General features: G+C 40.2%; 1 protein-coding gene across 4 annotated transcripts in view; it reads right to left on the reverse strand.

Moving 5' to 3' along the window:
• Positions 1-4242: 4242 nt before the first annotated feature.
• DIXDC1 (DIX domain containing 1) overlaps positions 4243-27483 on the reverse strand; it is a 62502-nt gene continuing 39261 nt past the window's right edge. For 2 of the 4 annotated variants that reach the window (XM_027847327.1, XM_027847325.1), the window contains exons 8-20: positions 25479-25568; positions 25331-25384; positions 24129-24179; positions 19885-19989; positions 19466-19519; positions 14159-14251; positions 14005-14076; positions 13612-13704; positions 13111-13272; positions 12568-12625; positions 9701-9809; positions 7066-7174; positions 4243-5458 (exon numbers count right to left, since the gene is read on the reverse strand). In XM_027847327.1, the coding sequence (XP_027703128.1) occupies positions 5378-5458; positions 7066-7174; positions 9701-9809; positions 12568-12625; positions 13111-13272; positions 13612-13704; positions 14005-14076; positions 14159-14251; positions 19466-19519; positions 19885-19989; positions 24129-24179; positions 25331-25384; positions 25479-25568 (1131 nt within the window). In that variant the 3' untranslated portion in view covers positions 4243-5377. The remainder of the gene's footprint in view (positions 5459-7065; positions 7175-9700; positions 9810-12567; positions 12626-13110; positions 13273-13611; positions 13705-14004; positions 14077-14158; positions 14252-19465; positions 19520-19884; positions 19990-24128; positions 24180-25330; positions 25385-25478; positions 25569-27483) is intronic. The other 2 variants (XM_027847326.1, XM_027847328.1) reach the window with 1 other exon arrangement.

The following is a 27483-nucleotide window of genomic DNA, read 5'->3' on the forward strand; positions in this document are numbered from 1 at the left end:
TTTCCAGCTTTATCTCATATTAATCATTTCCATGCACAGAATCGGGTATGAGCAGGATTTTAGAGACCATCTAATCCAACCCATACTTGACCAAGAATACCAGACAAGTGGTCATGTAGCTTTTGCTAGAAGACTTCAAGAGAAGGGGAACTCATTTCCCCCTAAGGCAACCATTCTACTTTTGGAAGTTTCCCCTTCTCTTAAGCCAAAATTTGCCCCCAAACTTATACCCATTGCTCCTAATTCTGCCCTCTGAGGCCAAGCAAAAACAAGTATAATTCCTCTTCCAGAAGACAGCTTCAAGTACTCAAAGACAGCTCTCATGTCCCTCCTCTACATTCCAACCAAATTAAAAAACTTTCTGTCCCCTGAACATGCACTGTTCTCATGTCTCCATGCTTTTGATCCGTCTATTCCCTACACAGGGGTGGAATAGGATGTTCTCCCTCCTCTCTTTATCTATTGAATTCCTATCCAACACAAAATATCAGTTATAAAGTATCTCAAAGGTTATCTTTATCACCTGTACCTGAATTTGAAGTTACATGGAACTTTTAGGGTTATAAAGCACCGTCCTCCCTCATAGTAGTTAAATGTCTGGTGTAGGATTCAAACCCAGGTCTCCTGACCCCAAGTTTAGCATTCATTTGATTATGCTCTACACTCTTAAGTTAAACTCTTAAGCCCACTGGGGGCTGGGACTCTTGTGTTATTATGTAAACTATTTTCTCTAAGACCTGGCACAGTGGTCAGCAGACAGTAAATGTGTTAATGGTGGTGCATTCATGTGGGGAATTTACATTTATAACTAATGCCCCATTACTATGTAGTGGAAGTTCTATAGTTCCTTTGTTTTAGAAGAACTGAGAACATACTTCAAAAGTTCACTTGAGTGTTTTCATTATCTCATTGATATATTTTCTCCTATGATGATGATCAAGATCTGTCCATATTTTCTGTCATATTGTGGTTCATATACTCCCCTAAATCCTCCACAAATATTAGAGGTCCCTCTAAAGGTCTCCTACCCCATGTATAAGAGGTCTTCCTCTAGATCTTTTACCTTTACATGGATACATGGATCACTTGAGTTGTCCACCTGTTATACCTTACTGTCAAGTACATGATGGGCCCCACATCCTTTGTTGATCATACAGCTCCGGGATGATATCTTTTGTATGTCAATTCCTGTGTGAAATCATTGTTGGACAGATGCTATAGCCTATTTATAACCACCATACAGGGCTCCATTGTCCTTTAGTAAGAATTTAAACCACAACTGCCATATTAAATCACAAGTGGCAACAGGTTTGTTAAAAGTTCATCACTCTGGTGAATGGAAGTAAAAATGGTCCTTAGGAAACTTTTGAAATTCTACATAATGCAGTTATAACTTTGCAAATCTCAGGAAAATTAATTATGCTAATCCTTTAAATGTTAGTGTAGTCATATGTAAAATAGTATATATTTTTCCTTTGGGGGTTTATGCCATAATTATGAGGGCTCACTTATTAATCAAATAAAGCAATATAGAAAATACAAGTAGATTAAAAAATTATTATACCAACTGTCAAATTTGACCAAACTGATTTTCTATTAAAAAACGAAAGCAATTCATTAAAACTGAACATGTAGATTAAACTTGCTTACTATTTTAGGGGACAATATGGCAATTTTGTGGTTTATCTCAAATAGAGTTTTTGAATTTTTCTTATAATTTATTTTGTACAGTTTGGGATTCTGTTTTATAATACAATTTTGACTTCCAGATTATCTGAGGTTCACATTTGTTTATGAATATTAAGAGATATACTGAGCATCTGAGTCCTAAATGATGATAATAAAACTGAAATCTGTGGGTTTTTTTTTATAATCTAGTGGAAAAGGGACATCAGTTTCAATAAAATATCCTTGGAACTTCTTTCTCCCTCTTCAGCAAAAAGCAAACAGATGACAGAGGGAAGAAATGAACATTTATGAAACTTAAATTTTTATTAATTTCACTTGACAAACTAGAGGCAGGTTTAATGGGGTTAGTTTGCAAATTCCACTTTATTTTATAGTTTGTTTCTTTTTCCAATGAGCACACAAACCTCTAGTACATACAGGCAGGTAAGACTGGTTATCAATTCACTAACAGACAAATTAGAAGCCTCTAGAATTAACATAGGGAAAGTCTTGCTGAGAGTGCTAGAAAATAGGAAGTATGTGCAATAATTCTTTTGAAACCAATGGTTGCAAATATCCATGTTTCTAAGAAAATATAACTTTATGTAGCTGTGTCTTAAGCATGCGACACCTATATTAGACAAACTCAGACAATAAGGTAGGATGACTGTGCAAAAATAATGAGCATTTTATGGGGAAAATGAAAAAAAATTTTTAACCAACTTAAGTGCTTATTTTGAGAGATTAGATTTCTCCTGGATTTTATAGATACATGGAGGTAATTTTCCCTGCTATAATCCATCCTGAGGGGAGAGATCTAAAGAGTTGGAAAATAAAATGTAGGGTTGTCATGCAAAAAGATACTGAACCCAAGCTGTTTATGCACTAACTATAGAGCGTTCCAGTTCCAGCTAATTTAGGGAACAGAACAAGGAAAGGGTAGCCTTTGGTTTCAAGATGATGACTTTTTAAGGGCTTGAACTCCTGCCTAAATTAGTCAATATCCAGAAGGCATTGAATTTTTTAAAAATTGTTTAAATTTCAAGTAGTATTTCTTCTGCTGAGAGTCTGATCACTTATCGGTGTTCTAGGAGTATTGTTTTCTTTTTCAAGCTTAAATGAGGCAACAACAGCATAGACTTCCCCTAGTATATCCCACCAATGATTCATCACAATACCTTGAGCAAGGTGTCATTACAGGGGAGTCCTGGAGTATCTTCACAATGCTCTGTAACAAGACTGTTAAAAAACAGAAGCAGTCAACGACTCTTCCCTGAGTCCTACTATCCCTTTCAGCATCATTTTTTGCACCCATGTTACTGAATAGTAATCAGAGAGTTGTGATGTATGGTGACTACCCGTGCTGCATAGAATCAATCAAATAAAAGTGAACTTGTTTAATTTTTATTCCCCTCCAAGAAACTTCATTTTTTCACTTGGGCTCAATGCCATGTAGCTCTTTCCCAAAAGGGGAGGAGAATCGAGGCTAGAGAAGGTAGAGAACCTTGACAAGGATTTAGTCAGCTTTCTCTGAAAATGAAGACATCCTACCTAACAGCATGATTACTGACTGAAGTAAAACGAATAAGTTAAAACTTGTAATTATGAGACATTCAAAATAGGTCACAAATGAAATATACAAAGAATTTTGGCCTGATAACCATACTGTCATAGCAAAATACTAAAACTCATGCAACAGAGAAATTGGTGATAAACCTTTTTTTCCCCCAGATTTCCTGGAAAAAGATGGAGAATACACTATTTTCTTCTCCTTGCTTTCAGCAGTGAAATTTCTCTTCTTCTGTATTGACTTTCCCAATTACTATTTGCTTGACAATCATTTCCAATGAGAAAACATATTCTCCAATTGTGAGAAAAGCAGAGGTACATGTACAATGAAGGGCATAAAATATCTTCTCAATTCCACCTGCTAAAGGAGGAATCAAATAGCCTACACAAAACTACCTCCAATGCTAAAAATGACAGGCAGTGTGAAATGAACTGGAAATTAAGTTGTCACTGGTACACTCGTAATAAAATAAAGCTTGGTTTTTGTTGTATTTTTTTAACCACAAGGGTGATAAGAAGAGCCTGTATAAAAGCTAGCTATCTGGGTTCTCTAGAAAACGAATACCATACAGAATGTGAGACAATACAGAGGGTGCTCACATTCATATTATAAAAATAGACATGGTTCTCAATGAACAGCAAATGGGTACAAAAGAATTCTTCAAACATGAACCATTTTAAAAAGCGCATATCTATATATAAAAACAACAAGATGTGATCTCAGAGCTGCAAAGGACAGTCTTCTGAAATGATTTGGGAATGGAACATGAGAGATGAACTGGAGACAGATGGGTCAAGAACCTAGAGCTGATCTGTCGGACTCTTCTGTTTTGGCAGTGTACGTTGGCAGTTATAGTCAGCCAGCTTTTGATAAGCATGGCTAGTTGGTTGGAGGTGGCACTTAGCTGGTGGGTGAGAAAACTCAGCTTCCCATGTGGTATGTGCGAATTTGTCCCCCCAGGCCCCCTGGACTCTCTCCCCCTTCCCCCAAGAGAAAAACCTTTTCCTGTCTACTCAAGTCCAACACAGTAGAAAGGATCTGAGTGGTTCTCCCAGCCATTCAGAACAAGTCACATGGTTTTCACCACACCCTAAGTGTCAGCCAATGATAAATAATACATCATTAAAATAAGGTCTGGCCTTGCTAAGAAAATACCTTGGGGCATACCAACTCTACCAGCTCCACAGAGAAATACTGGGCCAGCAAGACTGTCCCCTGAATGCTGGAAAAGAGACTGATGGCTGAGTAAAGTCAAGGAAAATCATAGGAAAAAGAAAGTCAAGAAGATATAGGTAGCAGCACCTTTCCATACCCGCCTGAATGTTTAAGGAGACTTTTACCCCTTATTCCTTTCGAATACAAAGTTCATCAGCTGGAAGAAGTAAACAGTTTCTAAATTAAACAGTCCCCCAAGGAAACTAGCAACACATAAAACAAAATAGCCCAGGAAGCAGTTTGAAGGGCAAGCTGTAGAACCAATTCTGGTAAGTTGGTCCAAGTTCCTGATGCTGATTTGAGACACCATACAGCAGAGGAGGGGCAGCTCTCTCACTGTCTGATGAAGAACTAAACATCATCCACAGTCAGTCCAAAAGAATTTTTGAAGGAGGAACCTTCTTCTTTGGTACCACCTCAGGTGTACTCTTGGTTCACAAAAGTTGCAGGGGAGCTGAAAAATTAGTAGATTGCCTTGCCCTTGAGTGCAAATTCTGGGACTATAATTGCTATAACCATTGAGGCCAATTAAAATAATACTGTAACATGCAGGAGTGAAGCATCTGATTCCCAGATTTAGAACAGTAGCAGCCATGCCCCTCACTGGAAGGGATCATCCATCCACATTAGTTAAGGCCTTCGGTTTGTTGTTGTCATCAGGATAAAACAAAACAATGTATTCCCAACATCTGGGAGTCACCACTCCAAATTAACCCATGGTTCACATCTAGACATGGAATGTTGAGAACCAGGCAGGCCGGACCATACACACAGGACTGGCCTCTGGTCATCTCACTTGGAAAGGCTTCTCTTTTGGCAGCATGACTAGAAACCTCTCAGTATTTTCTGGGTTAAGTCCTCATTCCTGAGTGAAGTAGCCAGAGAGTGACCAGGTTCCATAAGCCCCAAGTCTGGGAGTCAATGTCAGTTCTCTCCATGATCTTCTTCAACCCAGGCCACAATTTTCCCTTCCCATCCAGGAATAACGTCATCATCATGAAAGACCTAGAGAAGGGAAGTGAAAAATAATGAGAAAGGCTGGGGGTCCTATCAAGATGAATTTGTCCATATGAGAGAGAACATGGAAGAAAACTTTTGAGTTAAAAGTCTCATAGCACTCAAGTTTTATATTCTTACACTGACTTGCTGTATAGCTTTGTGTTTAAAAAAAAACCAAACAAACACAGCTTTTTTCCTTTTTTTTTTGAAGGCAATATGGGGAATTCAGTTTTTTATTTAGAGGATGCTGCAGGACAGGAAATTACACATAGAAATAAAAACCCTGTTGAGGATAGAGGTTTCATATAGAATGTACACAGTTCAGATTGTTCAAGTGTGCTTTAGTGCTACCTTAAAAGTCACATTTAAAAAAAGATCTTAGTGGAAAAACACTAAGACAAAATTATACCAAGAGCACAGCAAATAAGACTTGATGGTTTGACTGTTAAATCTAAAAGTTAAAGGTCTCAGGTGTGCCATCTTGAATCTGGAAGGTAGAGCTATCAAAGGTAGATTCTGGTATAATGTTTCTACCTTCCTCTTCTGAGAAATACTTTTCAATTAAGCCTGAGGAAGCTTTATATACCAACTCATTTTCATGGGACCAGAATGCTTCAATTCTAGTTAGTCCTCCACATTCTTCAATTGCAATACACAACTTTTCAGTTTCACTTAGTTTTTCATCTTCTGACAAAATAATGCCTGCCCTTTCCTCACTCACAGGAGACTACAAGGATTAATAAATTATTGTTCAGAAGGTACAGCCACTAAAAGCATAAAGTAAAAGAGGGAGGTAAAGATTAAAGGTCTGGTTCTGTGATGAAATAAGGAAAAAAGGCCAATCTTAACAAGGTTCTTGGAACTAGCCTTTTTTGTTTCATCACAAACTCTGTTAAGAGGAGAGAGGGAAAAAAAGTAAATTCAGAACCACTGTGGTGGAAAATCTTTGCCTTTGGAAACTATGGTTTTCGATTTTTTTTTCAGCCTGAAACCCAGCTGAGGATTCCTGCAATGCACCCATGACCTAGAATTTGCTTCCAGAAAAGCAAAAGTACTGCAGTTTCATCTTTGCAGGTTGAAGAGAGAAAATACCGTTCTAAAAGGGATGACAAACTGTGGTGCTGCTCAAGGACCTGGACGAAGAACTATTCTCTCTCATCTCCCTTAAATGTTCTTCAGGTACACTATTTGAGAAATACTACACCATTCATATAAGATACTCATTACTCCCAAAGCATGAGGTTCAGGCTCAACACCAAATCTGTTTGCTTATTTTGAAAACTGGATGATATATATGGCTTTTATTTTGGCTTGGCTGGTTACATACATAGGAGCCTAACATACAGGCTTAGCTAAGCTAATTACTAAGTCAATATGATTAAGTTTCCTACACTAGAGAAAGCTAGCAATTCCCTGACCTATCCCATAGCCCTCTGGTTCTGGGGATACCAAATCATGGTCCAAGTAGGCTCTGAATAATCTCTTTGATCAGAATCTGAGCTTTGGACAAATCAAACTTCAGTGAACTCAAGTACTAGTTCTGAAGGACAAAAGGGGCTGGATAAAGGCCTCATCTCTTGATTATGGGTGACATTATATAAAAGCTTCTGTACCTCTTCTTTGACAGTGCCAAATTCGGGATCCAGGGCTTTGAAGTGGTATCGGTGATTCCCTTCCCGGTCAATAGCTGCTTTAAAATCCTTCAGAGTCACCTCTCCCAACCTGCAACACAGGAGTTAAAAAAAAACAACATTAAAATAACCCGTTACTCAATGGAGCGGAAAGGAGGATGTCAACTTTAAACAAAAGCTGCTGCCAAAGTCAGCAGGCAACAGTAGCATGGCCTTAATGGCTTACTGGCCCTGATAACCCAGACATTAGAAAACAGTAGACATTGGGAAACCAGTTGACTGAAGAGAATGAGATCCATACTACACATGATGTAAGCTCAGAATTGTAAATGGGCTTGTTTGCCTCATTGGCAGAGTCAAAGGAATGTCCAGTGTTCTCCTCTGGGAATGATACTCAGGGCCTCTAGAATTTAACTCAGTGAGTGACCTCAGGAAGTAAGCACAAAATGGCCTTCTCTGCCAACAGAATCCTGATTTCCTGGGCTGGTAGCAAGCACCCTTTGGCAACCAACCTCTCTATCCTCATATCTCAAGGAAGATTTGATGCTAGCACAGCTCAGAAAGAATTTTCTGGAGAAAAACAAATTCTACAGCTTTCCTTGGGAGATGGTATAAGTTTTTTGTTTTGTTTTCTAACAATCTGTATTTACTCTTGTAGAGACAGTGTGTCATAGTGCATAGATTGCTGGGCTTATTAATCAGGACATTTTGGGTTCAGTCCCAACTCTGACACTTGGCAGGTCACTTAAGCTCTGTGTGCTTCAAAGACTTATCTCCTAAGTTAGGAACAAGTTGTGATCTGCACCAATGGAAGAGTGTTTTTCCATGCTGATAAAACTACTTGCCTAAAGAGAAATGAATTAACTGGGATGCTTGGAAGGTTCAGAAACAAATGCTTATGTCTGACTAGTAGCAGCTACTAGAACAAAGGCAAAGAAAACTAAGCAATCCCTTGCAGCTCCAGTCTGCAATCTGCACTTGAGCACTGGGGCTACATTAAGCCCATTTAGAACCTGCTCTTCCAATCTTAGAGCATGTTTGTAGAGTTGTCAGGGTTGGCAGTGTCACAGTACAAGAGAAGCACCTATTCGAGGCCAGCAGTGACAAAATAGAGGCCAGGAAGCAGGTCCTGTGGTTTCTGTGCACCCTGTTACAGATATTACATGTATGAACTCTCACCTGGCAATCAGTTAGTCAGTTAACAAGCATTTATTTAGTGTCAACTGTGCACCAGGCACTGTGCTTCTCCCTGGAAATACAAATAAAGGCAAAAAAAACCCCAAAAAACCCAAACCCAGTCCCTGCTCTCAAGCAACTCACAGTCTAATGGGGGAAACAACAGGTAAACAACTATGTATAGACAAGCTATGGACAGGATAGACTGGAGATAATCAACAGAGGGAAGGCACAGGCATTAGGGTGGATCAGGAAATTCTTCTCATAGAAGGAGGGATTTTCACTGAGACTTGAAGGAGGTCAGGAGGAGAAGATGAGGAGTGAGAGAATTCCAGGCAATGACACTGAGCTTCTTGTTCTACAGGCATTTTCACTGTGAAAATGCCTGTAGAACAAGAAGCTCAGTGTCATTGTATTTTAGGGTATGCTGTGGTGGTGGTGGTGAGGGGTGCAAGGTGGAATAAGGCATAAGAAGGCTTGAAAAGCAGGAAGGGGTCAGGCTATGAAGGGCTTTGTACACCAAGCAGAGAATTTTATATTTGATCCTGAAGGTGATAGGGAGCCAGTGGAATTTGTTGAATGGCAGTGGGGTGGAGGCAGGTCAAGGCATTCAGACCTGTGCTTTAAGAAGATCACTTTGATAGCTGAGCATAGGATGGATTGGAGTAGGGAGAGATTCCGGGCAGGGAGACCAACCAGCGAGTTATTATTAAATAGTCCAGGCATGAGGTGATGAGGACCTGCACCAGGTGATGGCAGTGTTGAGGAGAGAAGCAGGTAAGGTTAGTTCTCTGTCAGATACTCACCTTGTTGACAAACCCCCCCTTACAAAATGTTTCAACACTATCTAGTTACCAACCCCATCCCCAACTCAGGTCAATCCTTCAGAGAGTGGTACTTAACCTATTCCTGAAAGAATCATACAGCAGGAAGGCCTCTTAGCAGCCATCTAATACAAACTCATTTTATAGATGAAGAAATCAAGTTCCAGTGAGAGTAACTACCCAGCTAGAGCTGGGAAAGCCAAGACTAGAACTCACCAATCTCGCACTCTTTCCACAATACCATGTTGCCTCTCAGTCATCTCAATAATCATTTGGTCAATTCCAACATTATCATTGCTCAATGTGGATTTTTTGAAATAGCAACAACAACAAAACGATCAAACAGAAAATCATTTAAAATTGCCCATCAAATCTGTATATTTGAGTGTAATGAATAAAGCTGGAGTTAGGTGACATTGATTCCACCTCCCTTTGTCACCTGTGGTAGTCTATCAAGCCCTACCAGGCTCTTGTCCTCAACCTACTCAAGCCAATTGTGACTCATGGGTCTCAGGTAATTTCCAAGTTACCAGATGGGTCAAGATGGTTGTAATGGAAACATCTGGCTCTGTTTTCCTTTTCTTTCTTATAAGGATGCAATACCTCCAATATCTCACCTCTTTGGTATGTTGACCATGAACGGAGTAAGTGAACGGTCAGTAAAATAAAGCACTTTAGTGCAAGCATTGTTGTTGATGGTTGGAGAACTCTGTGAATGAGGCAACTCTGCAAAAAGAAAGACAATCTTGTGGTTAGGACACCAGCTTTACCCTCACACTGACCCCACCTTTGTCATCCAAAGGTCCGGGCATCTGCCAGGTCATGGCATAGCTCCTTGCACCTATCAACACACCATATACATAAGGAGTGATCCAGAGGAATTCAATAGTGGGGCCATGAGGAAAAAAGATGCCTCAGACACGGACTCTACTCCCAAGAGAGTAGAGCCCCAAAGCCATTCACAGCAGTGCTGCCAGGAGTCAAGGTTTTTGATGAGAAACAAACATGGTCAAGTTTCAAATGAAAGCATAGGTACACAACAGGAGATGCATACAGATCTTCAATAGGGTGATCAGCAGTAAAATATGATTTTGTTATCCTTGTGTGACTCAGAAGAGGATACTCATTGGGGCAACAAAGACTTATGGGAACCCTGGTCCTTAAAAAACAAGAAGGAGTTTCCATCTGAAAGATATAAGACCTACCCTCCCCCAAGCTGTAGGAGTTCTGAAGTATATGTCTTTCAGGTCCGTGTCTTCCTTTCTCCCTTGTATTTGTCCAAAGATTGTGAATGGTAGCTAGCTATATCTAGCTGTAACTTTCACAGAAAGGTTACTCTGAGACCACTGAAAAACCATGATCCTAGGAACCCAAATTAGTCACAGGAATTTTTGTTAGAGCTGAAAATTCTCCTGAAGTTCTTACAGAACCCTCTCCTCTTAAGTTGCTCTGAACATTTAATCCTCAACGAATGGGGTAATTGTTTTGAGAAGGAAGTAGGTCAGATAGACCACTGGGAGAAATAGGGTGAGTAGGTGGAGGGCAGGCAAGGGTGTTTTATAAGAAGATCAAAGACTCAACGAATTTCATAGTAAAAGGGGTCTAATCCATACCCCAAACACACCTAACAATCCATTCTTGGCTTGAAGTACTGGGAGGGAGAAACTACTACCTCCTGAGGCAGTCTATTCTACTTTGGAAATGTGCCATTCTCTTTTTGCATAGTTATCATCTTAAATTAGCTGGCAGTTGGTACTCAAAAAAGTTAGTGGCTGAAATTGCCTGCGATGATAGTCCTTTGTGAAACATTAATTATAAGCATGAAAGTACTATTGGCAACTCTTTGCTATTGTAATGAAAAGACTAATTGTAGTTTTAATAGAGAACTCAGTTTATAGGATTTAGGAAATTGCATATATTTTAAATTATATATTACATATGCATATCTGTACCTCTCTATGTACATATATGTATACACATATATATTATATATGTATACAAGATACAGATATCTTGCTGAGTCTCTTTCTGTCTTTCTCTCATTCCCCTCATCCTCATCATCTACTCTTTTGCTTAGTCCTCTCAAGGTTACAAAATTCCCAAAGACTTAGTCCACTTTACATCATCAAATCTTCACTACACTAGGGAAAGCGCTAAAGATAAGACAAGATAAGGATAAAGATAAGAAACAATCAATCCAAGGAAGGCTGAAACAAACATTTAGAAACTACAAGACAAAATCAATTTAGGCCTTAAAATTTCCATGTCTATTTACAGAATAGTATGTTTGTTATTCCGTAAACCACTGTGACCTGGAACCAGACTGAAGTTTTCTGAAGGCAATTATTCTTCAGGGGAATAAAGGGAGATACTTGGGGTCAAAGATTTGGGGAAATAGGCTTATAGATCTGTTTGGAATATTTCATTATGAATGTTTTCTATTTTTTTTGTGGAAAATTTATTTCTTTATTTAAACTTCTAATTCTTTTGAAAACCCAGGAATTTTATTTTTGATGACCTAATTATTAATGGATTTGTTATTACAAAATTTTATATGCATCAAGTTTAGCCTTTTAAGTTACAACATTCTGTATTTTTATTGCTATTGAGGTTATATAAATACTTGACTTTTTTGGTGTCCTAGATCCCTTTGGCAGTCTGCAGAAGCTTAATACCACAGTATTGAAAGAAATGCTAAATTTAAGTTAGAGTTTAGTGAAAAATAAAGATGTAATTTTTTTTCCCCAACCAAATTCACAAACCCCCCTGAAATCTATCCATGGACCTCTAAGGGTTAAGAACCTCTGGTCTAGGGGGAACCAAACAAAGTGCTGAGGGTGAGCAAGTGTGAAAACCAGGAAGCAAAATAGAAAATGAAATAGAAAACATCACACAATAATCTGGGTATGCTTTCAGAAATCTCTAAAAGAACAAAGGAAAAAATGCAATAAATGACCAAGGACAAAGCAATTTACAGTCACTGACAGGATAAACAAGTATTTCAAAATCCTTGCCACTAGATGGTGCAAGCATTTTGTAATTTTAAATGATCTTCGCTGGCCTAAACTAACCCACAGGATAAAGAGTTTTCTCATAGAACTAAACACCTTGCTTCCAAGTAGAGTTACACCTATGCAGCTCAGTCCAGGATAATTTGCAAGTCTGAGGTTTTGATTTCTTTATAAATTGGGAGTTTAAGTTTGCATATTTTAAAAAGGTATTTTAAATCTTTATGAACTATTATAAGCTTCTTGGATAAGCTTACTAATCTTGGATTCTTCCTTAAGTTCTTTCAATGAGAACAAAGTACTACAAGTAAATAATATGGAACCTGTGTATCTAGAAACTCCAAATTGCCAAAAATTATAGGTTCCGTACCCTAGTGATTAGCAGAACCGAAAAGCTTGAACTTTTGGTTTAATTTGCCAGGAGTCCCTGCTAGGGGTTACTGGAAAATGAACAATTAGAACTGGTGGGTACTCACTTGAATTAGGGGGCCAGGACTCCCGGTATTCACTCCCTCTAGGTGATTTGCCCCGAACCTGAGGATCCAAAGCAAGAGAACCACTATCAGTACAGTCCAAATTTCCAACTAATATACAGGAGCCTCATAAGGAAATTCATATAATAAAAATGTTCTTAAAATACCCACACTTTGCCCTCTTACCAGCCACCACAACTCTGCCTAAACAACCAAAAAAATTAACTGCTAAGCATGTTTACAATGAACTATGCAAGCCATCTGTGCTGACAGTGATTCTTTGGGTCAGGAAGTCTAAGTCTCTAAAAGACCTACACTGCAACCAAAAGGAATGGTACCATCAATTCCAGGCCTAAACAGTCATTCATCATAAAAACCAGGCCCTACAGGAAAGAAAGCCGAACAAAGAACTGCAATCCTTAGCAAGTCAATAGATACAGCCTTACATTATAACCCTTACCCTCATCTCAATTAAAATTCACAGAAACACGACTGTTACTGCCTCCCCCCTCTTCCCTAAAAGACCTGCTGAAGGGACTGGGTTACCCGCTTGTCCTGTTTCTTCTGCATCTCCATGGCGTGCAGGCGCTCCATGAGACTGGAGATGCCTTGCTCCAGACTGTCAATGGTGTGGTGCTGGGGGTCATGACCACTGAAGCTGTTACGCAGGCTCCGAAGAGCATCTCGGACAAGCTGCAGATCATTGGCCTACAGGTGAAACAGGTTTCCATCAACAAAGGCAAATATTGCCATTGCAATAATCTATTCGGCTCAAGAAACCTCAGGGACACACTTTGTATCGCTGTCCTCATGGTTTACCTATGTTTGCCTACAAGGAAGGGAGTTTGCAGAGTAACCTCTTCTACATTAACAAGTACTTGCTTGCTCTTAGTTTCTGACCATTAACTTCTCTTATCTCCAGAGCGGTTCTAAGAGGAGGGATTCTGAGACACTGAAGAGACACAATTTTGGCCAAAGCCCAGGACTGAGCACAGTTCTAATGTGCGTTACTCTGGAAGAACTCTGCTCAAAAATCTAATTACCTACCCCTCTGTGGGCAGTTGAGGCAGCTCCTTTCCCAGGCATTGGGAGGAAAAACCCATTGCTTTGAGCGTTGTGACTATTGTAGTTGGTTACCTGCTGAAGCAAAAAAAGGAAATGAAAACAGAAGAGACGCTTGTTATAGGGGAGGATACAGGCCGTAGTGATTTAAAAAAAAGTCTCATCCTAGTTTCTGCCCCAGTTGCAGTAGTGCCCAAGCATCTCAGAGAAAAAAAAAAAAAGGTAGGCTTCCCTTCCAACATCAGCTGGATGGCATCTTAGTAGGAGAAAAAAAATGACCTATGGATCTTTGTGCAGCCCGAGAGCAGAATTTGGGTCTTTCTCCTTATATTAGAAAATGTGGAACGAAGACCCTCAAGTCTGACACACTCAAATTACCTCATCAGCATCTCTCTTCATACAGTGTGCCAAGAGGACATCCTTATGTTCCAGTTCACGTTCCAGATCAAACTGCAAGGCCAAGAAAGCAAATTAGAAAAGGGTTGCTTCAGATCAACGGAGTAGTAAAATCACTGGTTGGCTGCATCCCCACCTGTTGGTAGTTGGCCTCAGAAAGTTTCCTGAGTGCTTCCTCCAGTTTGCCCTGGTGCTGTTGTATGAGTCGATCCTTCTGCCCCAACTCTTTCTGCAATAGAAAAAGATGAAGAGCTTTCAAAAATCCTGCCTGAGAGAGGTAAAACAGACGACTCATTCTCTCCCCATGCACCTGCCACTCAAGGAAAAGACCACCTGCCGAAGTAAAGTCCCTTGTGGGTCCTATTCCATGAGGACAAGATGAATCAGAGATGAAAGTGCTCCGCAAATAGGTCTCCTGGGGAGGGGGAAAATGATGTGAAGAAAAGCCTAGGCAGGAAGAAATAAATAATTTCTGCTGTCCTCTGCCTCTTTCAATCTTGAATTTTCATCTCTTTATTAGACCGGGCTCTACCAGGAAACCAGAACAGCTGCTGCTACCCCCATGTCTGACCTCTAGGGGCACCATGGTCTTTCTACTTCTCTTGGACTAAAGGTGAATAATTTTCCCTTAGATCAGCTCAGATAAGGTTAGAATTTTTTGAAAGGATCTTCAATAGGTAAGTAAAGGAAGAAAGTAAATTATAAAATCATAGAAAAAGATGATAGATTGCTTATTTTATATCTAGATTGGCCTGACTAATAGCATTTTTCTGGCTTCAAGCCCTATTTCCTTTTCCTTGCCTCAAATCTGTTTAGTTGGATGCTAAAACAGGTTATTCCGGTTCCTAGTTCAAGGTATATTTGGACTGGCACTAATGCTGGATTAAGGGCAGGGTCTTAGCCTCTAGGAGTTCCTGTTTCTACTAACTATAAACCTTCAAAAGAAAATGTTGGGCTAGATGACCTCTAAAGGCCCTTTCACCCTCCCTGGACATGGGTCCCCTAGGTAAGAATGGTACTGACATAGAAAGTCTTCAAAAATTCCTCCTTAGGGCTTCAGGCTATCTAACACTAACCTTACAGTCATATCCTTCTACCTTATAGTGGCCTCTACAGTTCTGACCTCTAGAAGTCCTATCCTTACCTCTGATCTGTTTCTCTCAGCTTTGATTCATTTGTTGAGACTTATTCACTGGTTCAACTAGTCACCCAAAGTTAGAAACGGCCTTAGAAGTTATCAAGTGTCCCCTTGAAATACACTAGTGTTGAACAGCATACAATCAATCCCCTGGGCCAGTCTATGTAATATTTGGGGTCAGCTCTAATTATTATAAGTTTCTTTTTCACAAATGCTCGGCACTGGAAGGAACACCTCTACCTGAACCAGAATCCACTTTATAACATACTAATGGCCTCATTGTACTCTCCCCTGGTCAGGCTCCATCTGGAGTACTGTGTTCAGTTCCAAGCACAGTATCTTAGGAAAGACAATGGCAAGTGGAGAGTGACCAGGATGGAGGCCATGAGACATGAAGACTGATGGAAGGAAAAGTCTAGAGGAGGAAAGGTGCAGAGGAGACACGACCTTTGTCTTCAAATATTTGAAAAGCTGTCATGGAAGAGACAGATTAGTCATTCTTCTTGGCTCCAAAAGGCAGATAACAGTGTGACAACAGAGTCAGTGATAGATTTGTTGTCAGAGGGCTTAGGCTCCAGTCCCAGATCTCCTACTTACAACCTGTGTAATCTTGGCTTGACATCTTTGGGTCTCAGCTTCCTCCCCTATACAATGAGAAGGCTTGACTAGATTATCCTTCAATCTCAACCTCCAGTGGCATGATCTCAAGGCCCTTCTCCATCCTGATCACTCTCCAGCTAATTATCAATATCTCTCTTAAAATGGGGTATCCAGAAATGAATATAATACCCACTGTGGTCTGACCAGGGGAGAGTATTATGGGACTCTTATCTCTGGCGTTCTGGAAATCAGGATTCCTTTGAGGCAGTTAAAGACCCTGTTACTTTTTGGGGCTGCCATATCACATTGCTAATTCATGGTGAACTTGCAGTTTACAAAATTCCCTAGATCTTCTTCAGATGGACTGTTGTGGAGTGATGCTGCCCTTATCTCATCCTTGTGAAGTTGGTTTTTTGAACCCAACTGTAGAATTTTAAGTTTAAATTTCATCTTAGTAGAGTCAGTTCAAAATTCAAGTCAGCTGAGAACTTTTTGATTCTGACTCTGTCATCCAATGAGTTAATTCCTCCCAGATTTGTATTATCTGCACATTTGATAATCACACCATCTATGTCTTCATCCAAATAGTTGATTTAAAATGGAAAATTAGTACAAAGCAAAGAACAAATCCCTGGGACGATCTGCTAGAAACAGCTCTTTAAATGAACATTGATCCATTTTTGGTCTTGTCATCAACCAGTTTGGAATCCAACCACTGTCTCACAATTTTCTTTTTTGCCCATTTGACTGTGGCAAATGCTTTGGATAAGCTTTATCTACAACTCACAGCAGTAACCCTGTTATAAAAGGAAATGATGTTAGTCTGACACAATCTATTCTCTATGAAGTCAAGTTAAGTCAAAAATCTGCCTCCTTCTAGCTTCTAACCATTGGTCTTAACTTCTGCCCTGCAGCATCCTTATCTTCCCAGGACACACTCTGCGCTCCAGCCAAGTTGGTCATTTCTGCCCCAGGAAAAGGCGCTGCACTCTCACCACACTTTTAAAGCCCAATCAAAGGCTACTTTTTCAAGGAAGCCTTTCCTGATCCCCACCTCACTCCTGGCCCTGTTTCTGGCTATTAAGTCTTTCTTTCCAGGCCACACTCAGCACTTGGTTTTTTAACATTCCAATGAATTTATTATGTAACAGTAGAGTAGAGCTATCTGTGTTGGAGTCATGTTGTCGTTCAGTTATGTCCAACTCTTTGTGACCCTATGGACTACTTTTTCCATGGGATTTTCTTGGCAAAGATACTGGAGTGGTTTGCCAATTCTTTGTCCAGTGGATCACCTTTTGTCAGAACTCTCATTATGACCTGTCCGTCTTGGGTTGCCCTGAACGGGATAGCTCGCAGTTTCATTGAACTATATAAGCCCCTCTGCCACAACAAACCAGTGATCCAGGAGGGGCTTTTTTTTTTGCCAAACAAGGGCTGAGTGACTTACCCAGGATCACACAGTGAGTAAGTATCTGAGGTTGGATTTGAACTGAGGTCTTCCTGTTTCCAGGAACAGCACTCTATCCACAGAGCCACCTAGCTGCCCCAGCTAAACTACAAGTTCTTGGTAAAGTAACTGTGTTTCATCTAAACTTTTAGTACTTTAAATGTTTTCAGTATTTCACAGGATTATAGATTTAAAACTGAAAGAGACCTGAAAGCTCATCTAACCTAACCCCCTTGTTTTACAAGTAAGAAAACTGAGGTCCACTGAGGTTAAATGATTCGTCCAACAAGTAGTAAATAAGTGGCAAAGGGGATTGCAACCTAAAATCTCAGATTCCAAACCCAGTTCTCTTTTCCACTGTGTTATGCTGGAAACTGGAGTTAGTTGTCTTTGCACTTTGCCATCTACAGCCAAGCAGAATAACTCGTCTGTCTTTGATATAATTCTTCAAGTGGATGAAGACAGAGGTCATATCCTTTCCTAAGCCTTCTCTTCTTATACGCTTCCTTTATCCAATCTTTGTATGGCACTTTACCTCCTCTGAATGCACCTTAACTTTTCAATTTTCTTCCTAAGACGTGGTACTTGGAAATAAACACAATATACTGACTTGGATCAAGATAGAGTAAAATGAAATTGTTTTTGTGCTCTGGTACTAGAGCAGGGACTAGTGCCCAGATGCTCCATTTAGTTCTGCCCTTAAAGTATGGCTAGCTTCTTTACTGCCCTAGGCTAGCATCCGGCCTTTGTTTCTCCAGTACCCAGTGACAACTATCCCCATCTCTGGAGCCCAACCAGAGCATTCTATCATCGCCTTCTAACAGCCAGCATCTGACTGCTGTCTCTTCTTATTTCAAATCTAGTTCCTACTGTTGGAACTCTCACTAAGTTCCTATTTCTGGTCTGAGAGTCAACTACCTCTTTACTTATTTACACAATAATGATAACAAGCAAGATCTGAACTCAATAAAGTGAACAGGCTACCCCAACTTCCTCAATCTAGGATGACACACTCAGGATCTTCTACAGTCCCAGATGAATGGCTTTTTCAAAATCCTTCCACTATAGACTTAAAATAGAAAAATACTGTATAAGTCAATAAGAAGATAATTTTCATCAACTGTAAGGGGACAGTTATTTCCTAAGATTACTTTAGAGCAATAAAAGAGAATATAAGAAGCATTACTTATAAGGGCCTAACTCCACATATTAATCTGTCTATTCAGATAGGTGCAAAAATGATATTAGGAAAAAAAATAATACTTTACATTTCATAGCCTCTAAAAAGTTAGACCTGAGACAATCCAGTTCAAGCCCTTTATCTGATAGATATGGAAATCGAGTCTACCCTGAATGCTCCTACCGTGCTCACTTTCCCACAGAACCTACATACACTGGTGGGACAGTTTAGACTAAGTTTATGAGTAGGTTGTGATGTTTTGATTACTCTTGTTTTTTTGTCTTCTGAGTAACCATAATGTCTAATTGCTTTTGTCTTCAATTTAATTAATATTATAATTAAATACTATTGTTGTTTTTGCCTGAGCTGGGAGAACTCAGATCCTCTGACTTTTTTTGGGGGGGAGGCAATTGGAGTTAAGTGACTTGCCCACGGGCACACAGCTAGTAAGTGTCAAGCGTCTGAGGCCAGATTTGAACTCAGGTCCTCCTGACTCCAGGGCTGTTGCTCTATCCACTGCGCCACCTAGCTGCCCCAATCCTTTCACTTTTGATCCAATGCTCTTATACTACACCATATTGTATAATGTCAAATTACTGTCGTAGAGTACTTTTACATCTATTATCTTGTTTGATCCTACTAGCAATTTCATGAATTAAATAGGGGAAATATTTTCATTTTCGATGAGGAAACTGAAGTTCACAAGGTTATTCAGGCCCAATATGAGACAGCTAGTTAGCAGAATAAATGAGATTAGAACCTAGGCCCTCTGATTTTGAGCAAGGCACTCCTTCTACCATACCATATTGTCTCCTGTAGGAAACCACCATCCTACTAGTTACCTAGGTTTGCAACCTTGACATCATCCTCGATTCTTCATCTTCCCTCACTCTACGTATCCAGTCATTTGAGAATTAGAGAGCTTGTGTGGGAGAGGGAATTGAGAATCAAGTAGGTGTGAGCAAAAAACACAAAGCAGGAGGGAAAAGGATGACTTCAGTTCTTTTTCACAGTAGCAGCAATGGGAAACAACAGCTCAATAGATGGGAATTACTTGCCACCCTAATTCCATTCTTACTTTGTATTCTCCTAAGAGGCGGCTTCTTTCATCCAGTTTCCTCTGAAGATCTACCTATAAGAAGGACAAGAACAAGGTTCATTGGAATGCTTGCCGAACCAACCCGGGATAACACATATCTGATTATGTTAAACAACATATCATGTTGCTTGGGGAAAAAGTAGAAGCCCCTTCCATGTTTCATCAGAAAGACATTCTGACCGCAGATACTTTCAGTCAAGTATCTCAGGGTCTTCAAAGTTGCTGAGGGGCCCAAAAATCTCTCTGCCCAGTATGGCCTGGGATATATCTAGGAACAGAGATAAACTCAGTGTAACATAAGAACACACACTAGTACTAGTAGTCTGGGGGTCCTTCATACTCTGTTCAACAAGGTTACCTGTCCCAGCTTCAGTCCAGAGATCCTTCATATAACTCACATTCTGGTTGTGTAGCTCATCCTTGTCCATGTTTGCTCTCAAAAGTTCTTGTTTAAGCTGAAGAACAGACGTGTCCTGTTGAGTCAATCTCTGCTGCAAAGCATCCTGGAAGAAAGTATATCTTAATGTGGTTATGCTCCATTATTAGGTTATTGTTAAGTGTCTATTTTGTGAACTGCCATTCTATGTGGCATTGTGGTTGTTGTGGTCTCTGCCCACCATAATCTTACCACATATTTGGGAAGGTAAAACTATTAGTGAGTAAGAAATCTGTCCCTGTGTCTTACCCCTCCCTATTCTTGCTACATTTCAAAATTCCTTGACATCATCCACTGTTCTTTCCTCCTTTCCTCCAGTCTCTGATGAAGAGGTGGCTCTTCTCCTTGCCATACTCAATGGCAAGTACCTTTATTTATAAAATACCCTTGATTCCATCTCCTTCCATCTTCTCTAGCAAATTGCTTCCACAATCATCCCCTCTCTTTCTAATCTTAAATCTCTTCCTTATCTATGAAATCCTTCCCTACTGCCTACAAACACACTCAAGTCTCCCCAATCCTTAGAAAACATTCAGGAGACACCCCATCATCCCATTAACTGACTGCCTTAGATGTCTCTTCCTTTTCATAGCCAAACTCCTAGAAAAAGCAGTCTACACTCACTGTCTCTATTTCCTCTCTTCTCATTCACTTCTCAACCTTTTCAGTTTGGTTTCCAACCTCATCACTCACCTGAAACTGCCCTCTCTAAAATGACCAATCATCTAATTGCTAAGCCTGATGGCCTTTTCTCAATCCTTATCCTTGTCAACATCACTGCAGCAATCGCCAATGTTAATCATCCTCCCCTCCTGGTTACTCTCTCCTTTCTGGTTGTTTTTTGTTTTTTTTTAATGACTCCTCTCTCAGCTCTCCTCCTACCTGTCTGATAACTCCCTCCCAGTCTTCTTTCATGGGGCAGGTATACCCCAAGGTTCTCTCTTGGGCCCCCTATTCTCTCTCACTCTGTGATCTTATCTGTTCCCATAGGTTGAATGACCATCTCTATGTAGGTGACTCCTAGATCTTTATATTCATTCCTAGTTTCTCACCTGTGCTCTGGAAAGCTTGTATCTTCTGCTGCCTACTGGACATTTCAAACTGTGTGGTCCAGAGGCATCTCAAACTCAACAGGTCTAAAACAGAACTCATCTTTTCCCAACTTACACCATCCCCCATAAACCTCCCTATTTGTTGAGAGCACCACCATCCAGGTTTGCAACCTTGGTATCGTCCTTGATTTCTCATTTTCCCTCACTCTGCATATCCAATCATTTGTCCTGTGTTTCTACATCCACAACATCTCTCAAATCTGTCCCTTTCCGATCATATGGCCACCACATTGGTTCAGGACCTCATCATCTCCTGTCTGGAAAATTGCAACCACTAGCTTTCTAATTGGACTCCCAGCCTCAAGTCTCTTCCTACTCCAGTCCACATTCCAAACAGCTGTCAAAGAGATTTTCACAAAGTACAGGTCTGACCTTGCCATTCCCCTAATCAATAAACTCCAATGGCTCCCAGTTGTCTTTCAGATCAAATATAAATTCCTCTGTTTAGATTTTAAAGCCCTTCACATTCTGGCTTCCACCTACCTGCTCACCGTAATTTCCTGTCCCATACGTACTCTGCAGTTCAGCTACACTGGCCTTATTGCCACTTTTCACACATAATACTCTAGAACAGAGGTTTCCAAAATTATCTGCCTTATCACCCCCTTTTAAAAAAATTACTCAGTGCCCCCCCAGAAATCTACTTTCTTTAACTCTTTAATGTTTTTTAAATTTTGTATAATTTCAAAAAATATAATTTTTTTTTAAAAATGATGCACCTTAAATTTAATATTTTATTGTAAATTTGTGGTTTTTTTCCTGCATTGAGATGGTGCGATATTGCATCATGTAACCATATAGTATCTGTACTGTAAAAAGTCATTGCATGCACATATTCCTGCTGATGCATACTGGACTTCCCAACACTGTGCTACTTGCTTGTTGAGACTTGTCATCAGACTTGACCACTGATTGGTTATAACTTGCATTTTGTGTGTTTATTTGGAAAATAATGTAATCACTATGACTTTAACTCTGTTCCATAACAGATGAAACATGTACAAAAGGTTTTTAAATTTTTTTCTTATCTTTTCTTCTTTCCTTATGCGTCTACCGACCTCTTATTTTATTCAACATTCCCCAATTACACACAAGGCTACCACCCCCCTGGACTGGTCCAGTGCTTCCTAGGAGGCAGGAACCTATGCACTAGACTGATAGACTTTGATTCAAACTCTGCCTTACTAGCTGTATAATTCTGGATAAGTCACCTAAACTATCTGGGACAGTTTCTTCATCTATAAAACAGTGGGCTTGAATTAATTGACCTTTCTAAGGTCCCTTACAGGCAACTAAGTGTCAAAGTGGATATAATGTGCTGGCCTTGGAGTCAGGAAAAATTGAGCTCAAAACCAGTTTCAGACAATTACTGTGTGACCCTGGGCACTAGTCACTTAGCTTCTGCTTGCTTCAGTTTCCTCAACTGTAAAATGAGAATAATTACAGCACCTATCTGCCAGGGTTGTTATGAGAACAAATGAGATCATACTTGTAAAGTACTTAGCATAGTTCCTGGCACATAGTAAATACTCAATAAGTCCTTCCTTTCTTCTTTCCTTCCAGCTCTACATTTATGATCCCATGATCTCCAATCTCTGTGCCTTTGCACTAGCCTGTCTCCATGACCAGAATGTATTCTCTATACATCTGTACCTCTTAAAGTCCCTTGTTTCCTTCAAAATCCAGCTCAAGTACCACCTTCTATATGGACCTTTTCCTGTTTCCCTTCCTACCCCATTCCCCACCTCTAGCTGCCGGTGCTCCTCCCCTCAAAATACTTTTTATTTATTTTATTTTATTTACACTCACATATGTTCACATTTTATAATAGAATGGAGGCTCCTTGAGAGGGCTTTCATTTTTGTCTTGGTCTCTCCAACACTCTGCATAGTGCCTGGTACATAAGTGCTTATTGACTGATTGACAATATAGGGACCAGTTCAGATCAGATTTCATTAATATAAGGAATCCTGGTATGGAAACAACCTACTCTGATGCAGGCCCATAATTTGTCTATGACTTGGAGTCAAGTTGCTGAGGACCCTGGCAGACTGTGTGACCTATTTAGCTACACAGCTGGTATATGTTAGTGGTAGGATAAGAACCCAGGTCTTGCTGACCCCAAACCTAGCACTCTATCCACTTGGCCAGGCAGGTAAAACCTCTCAAACTGTGAGGTACATACAGAGAAAATGAGACAATATATAAGAGCATACTTATTTTGCAATACAGACAAAAATAAATAAATAAAAGGAGTTAGAAAATGAAGAAGTCAAAGTGGACTGAAGTTATCAGAGAAGTTGTCACAGAAAAGGTAGAACCTGAGGGAGGGAATGAAAGGAGAGAGAGAATTTGAAACTGAAAATAAAAAAAAAAAGTAGGACCTGAACTAGGTCTTGAAAGATTGAAATACAGATAGGCAAGAAAAGAGACATTCCATATGGAAGAGATAGTCATTTTTTCTTGTTTTACAAAAACGCAGGGCACAAAAAAGAGCCTTCAAAATCATGTATGAGGATGGCCTGCAGTCTCACACCCCACTTTTAGTCTAAGATATTGGGTAGCATCTCCCTGATCTCAGGATATTGGCCTACCTTTGATTTTCTCCATACTAGAGATCATAGAAACACAATGAAACTTGTACTCTGCACAAACACAATATAGTGTTTGTTTGTGGGGGGTGGGGAGGTTGGGGTACAAAGAGAAAGTATATGACACATTTTTCCATGTGGCAATAACCTTGACAGTGCTGTGTAAGAGGACTCCCAGTCTGAGATGCCCTTGGCCTTCAATGTCCCAGAATTATTCTCTGACCTATGGATGGAAAATGAAGGAGAAAGGACAACCTCGTAAAAGCCTTTTTTCCTTAGGGCTGGGAGGACATGGTTTACATACGGCTGCAGCCAAGGTGGTATGGAGACTCTGGGTGCCAAAAGCATTCAAGGAAAGAAGCCTCAGCTGAACAGAGATACTCCATTCCACAGATCGAGTCAGTGCCTAACACAGAAGCTCAGAGTTCTGTACCCACTCCACCAGAAGACAACATTCTCTCTTAGGGAATCAAATAAAAGAGTTAGCTTGTATTTCTTTTTACCTTTATTCCCTGCAAATTCCTGACTTCTTGCTTGCATTTCAGCAGCTCTTTCTGAAAAAAACAAACACAGTTAGATTAGATGACTTTTGCCATTTGCACTGCCTCAGAAGCATCACCTCCCCTTGTCTCACAGAGAGCAAAACAATGAGGACATTCCGTGGCAGAAAACAAAACGAAGGCCTCATTCAGTCAGCAGCAAATGATAAATCACAGAAGAGCTGGCAGAGGTCCACCGAGTCATCTCAGTGAAGAACTACACAGACCCTTTTGGGACAGGAGGGAAGGGGAAGGTTCCAAACCTATTTCGGTACTTAACAACCCTCACCCACAGAAAGTCTTCCATATATGTCCCCAAGTGTCATGGCTCAAGTAACCTAAATCCCTCTTACTGAAACATAAGCTATGCTAATAGGTGTTCTGCCAATATTGTTACATTATCTTAGTTCAGCCCAATACCAGGCAAAGGACCAGAGAGCTCCTAAAGACCAGTCACTGCCTTCTGGGGAACTTAGCATTTAGATGAGAACATATTTCCTCCACAAAAGTCCTAGGTCAATGCCTCGTCATGTTGTGGAGGTAACCTTGAGTTCTCAAAGGTAGTGCCAGGAGAATACAACCAAGGCACACACGTTGGATGGGCTTCAAGGGCGGGCCTGGAGCTGGACTGTGGTTCAGAAGTACTTAAGAAAAATAAGGACAAAAATCAATAAAAGGAGTTAAAAAATGAAAAAGTCAGTGTGGACAGAGTATATCAGAGAAATTCACAGAAAAGGTAGAACCTGGGGGAGGGGATGAAAGGAGAGAGAGAATCTGAAACTGAAATAAAAAAGGAGGACCTGAACTAGGACTGAGATACAAATAGGCAGGAAAAGAAGCATTCCATATGGAAGAGATATTAATATGTTGAAGTAAAAAGATATGGTCTGGAATATGGCATGGATTACCTAAAAAATTCAATTCCATGGTAAATATGAATCCAAGTGTATGTCTGGGAGTCCATATCTACAGACCAGATTTTTACAGAGGGGAAAACCCATGGTCCTCTCATTTCTTTTTCGCCTACTTAACACCATGAGTTTGCTGGAAACTTTTTTACTTTAAGAAACCCTAAAAGGTATTTGGGAAAAGCAGTCCTTACTGACCCTAAATCCTTTAAACAGTTCCCCCCCCCATTAATTTACTATGCATATACACAGCTGTACCTTCAGGTCCTGATTTTCTTCCACGCTCTGATCCAGACGACTTTGGATTATGATCTAAATACAAGAGAAACAAAATGGTTATGCCCTGGAAGACTGCTCCTCGCACCAACCAGACATAGAAAATCTCAGGGTGAAAGAAGCAGCTCACCAGTTGCTCTTCAGGGTTGGCTCCTGGTTCGAAGAGAGCCAAGGGCCTCTCTTGTTCATCTTCAGGCAGGGACCCATTAAGCAGCAAGGCCTGAAAATCAGCAAAGTCAAAATGAAATGTGACCCCTCCAATCAGGTGATTTGTGCCAGATAATTCAGAACTGAGCCCAGTGAGCTCAGTCCCTAAACTGGAATCACTAACCTCCTTCCCTTAGAAATTCCTTTATAGTTTTGGCTGCTCCTTTATTCTGTGCAGATGCATGCTAATCTTAGGACAATCTAGAGTTCTGACACTATCCATGCACCAAGCTTCTATCACTTCTCTGAATTCACCTGTATCTTCAGTCACAAAAGCCCCTCTCAGTCCCAGGAGGTAACTGGAGAACAAACCCTGCTTTCAGGAACAGCTGGAAGCATTTCAAATCAGAGCTACTCAAACTGGCTTTAACCAACAATACAGGGAACCAGAAACAGAGGTTGTTTCTGCTGGCTTTAAAAAGTACTTTTCAGTGAATCAATTGGAATGTGTCTGGGGAAGGGGAGAAGGAGGGAAGGGGAGGTTAACTGATACAGATTTAAAAAAAAAATCCTCATTCTAACTTCCCAAGGTTACTTTGAAGATCTGCATAGAAAAAGTAGGGAATGTGTTTGTATGTAGATTATATGTCCCCATGCATTTTGACTCTCCACACTGGACCTAGTTTTTATCAGAGAATCAGTTATATAGACAGGATTGATTATCAACTGAGCTACAGAAAATAATTAAAAGAGGCAGTCTGAAGACACCGACTCTGCTTTACAACCAAACTGAGTCACAATTCTGCCAAATGAGATAAAGGTTTACATAGGTCACATACCGTTTCAGCAAACATTTCAGTATATTAAAAAGGTTAAGTCTGGCCAATGATTCATTTTCAGCATCTCAAAGGAATTTGAATTTACGATAAGAATATGATATGAAGCTTCATGGTTATATCAAGTAGAAAAACAATGGGGCGTCTAGAAAATGGTTCAATCTTTAATAATGAACTCATTAACAAGCTTTAACTAAAGCTATATTAGTGGATGAGAAATCTAGGCTATAGCTATGCTGTAACTTAGTCATCATTGAAACCTTTAAGGAGTCCAGAGGATGCTATGAGTTATTCTGTCTGGCAGCAGAATTCAGTTCTCCTCATAATTAGGTGGCTCTGAATTAACAAGCTTCTCTGGATATTGCAGTGTTGACTTTCAGGTTGATTCCTCATTTTTCCTACTTTCTCACCAGTCAGTGGCTCTCTCCCTATTGGAGGAACATAAACCTTCTTGAGAGTCAAATGATGGATATCTATATTCATAGGATGCAAATGATCCTGGGGAAAATCTGTGTCAAGTGTATGTCCTGAAGTTCTTCCATGGTGTACTGCCATGTATGATTGTATAACCGAGGAAAACATTTCGTTAGTTATTCCTGGAGCACTGGAGGAGAATCTAAATTGCCTTTAAAATACTGAATCAAAAATGGAAAAAATCAACGATTTTCTCGATGTTGTTCTTAAGCAATACATACTCCTGACTTCCTCAGTCCCAAACGCATATATTATGCAGATGGCTTTGGCCACTACGCCAATCTCCTTTTTTCTTTGGGAACCTTTTGTGTCGCTTCTCTGTCGTCGGCTGGGAGCACCCCATCCACCGCCTGCCTGCTGCTTGTGCCACACACACAATGTGGGCTTTGTTTACGTGTCCATAAATATTTGACAACTCAGAAACAGCACCGTTCCCAGCACAAATGAAAAAAGATTATTCCTAGGCAATTTCAGGGTCGTCAGCACACTACTCTGGGTTCCTCCCCAAACCAGGGACAGACATACAAAAACAACAAAGTGGGGGTCATTTAGTGTGGGAACTATGTCAAGTGGGTCGGTCAGTTCCTTTAGTGATATCTGCTGAACTGGCCCTGCAGGTAGAATATAGGGAATGTTGAGGAGTTTTATTTCACTTAAGGAAAACCTACTCTACCTGGT

The sequence above is a fragment of the Vombatus ursinus genome, unplaced genomic scaffold (genome assembly GCF_900497805.2).
Source record: "Vombatus ursinus unplaced genomic scaffold, bare-nosed wombat genome assembly UNPS02015398.1, whole genome shotgun sequence".
Lineage (NCBI taxonomy): Eukaryota > Metazoa > Chordata > Mammalia > Diprotodontia > Vombatidae > Vombatus > Vombatus ursinus.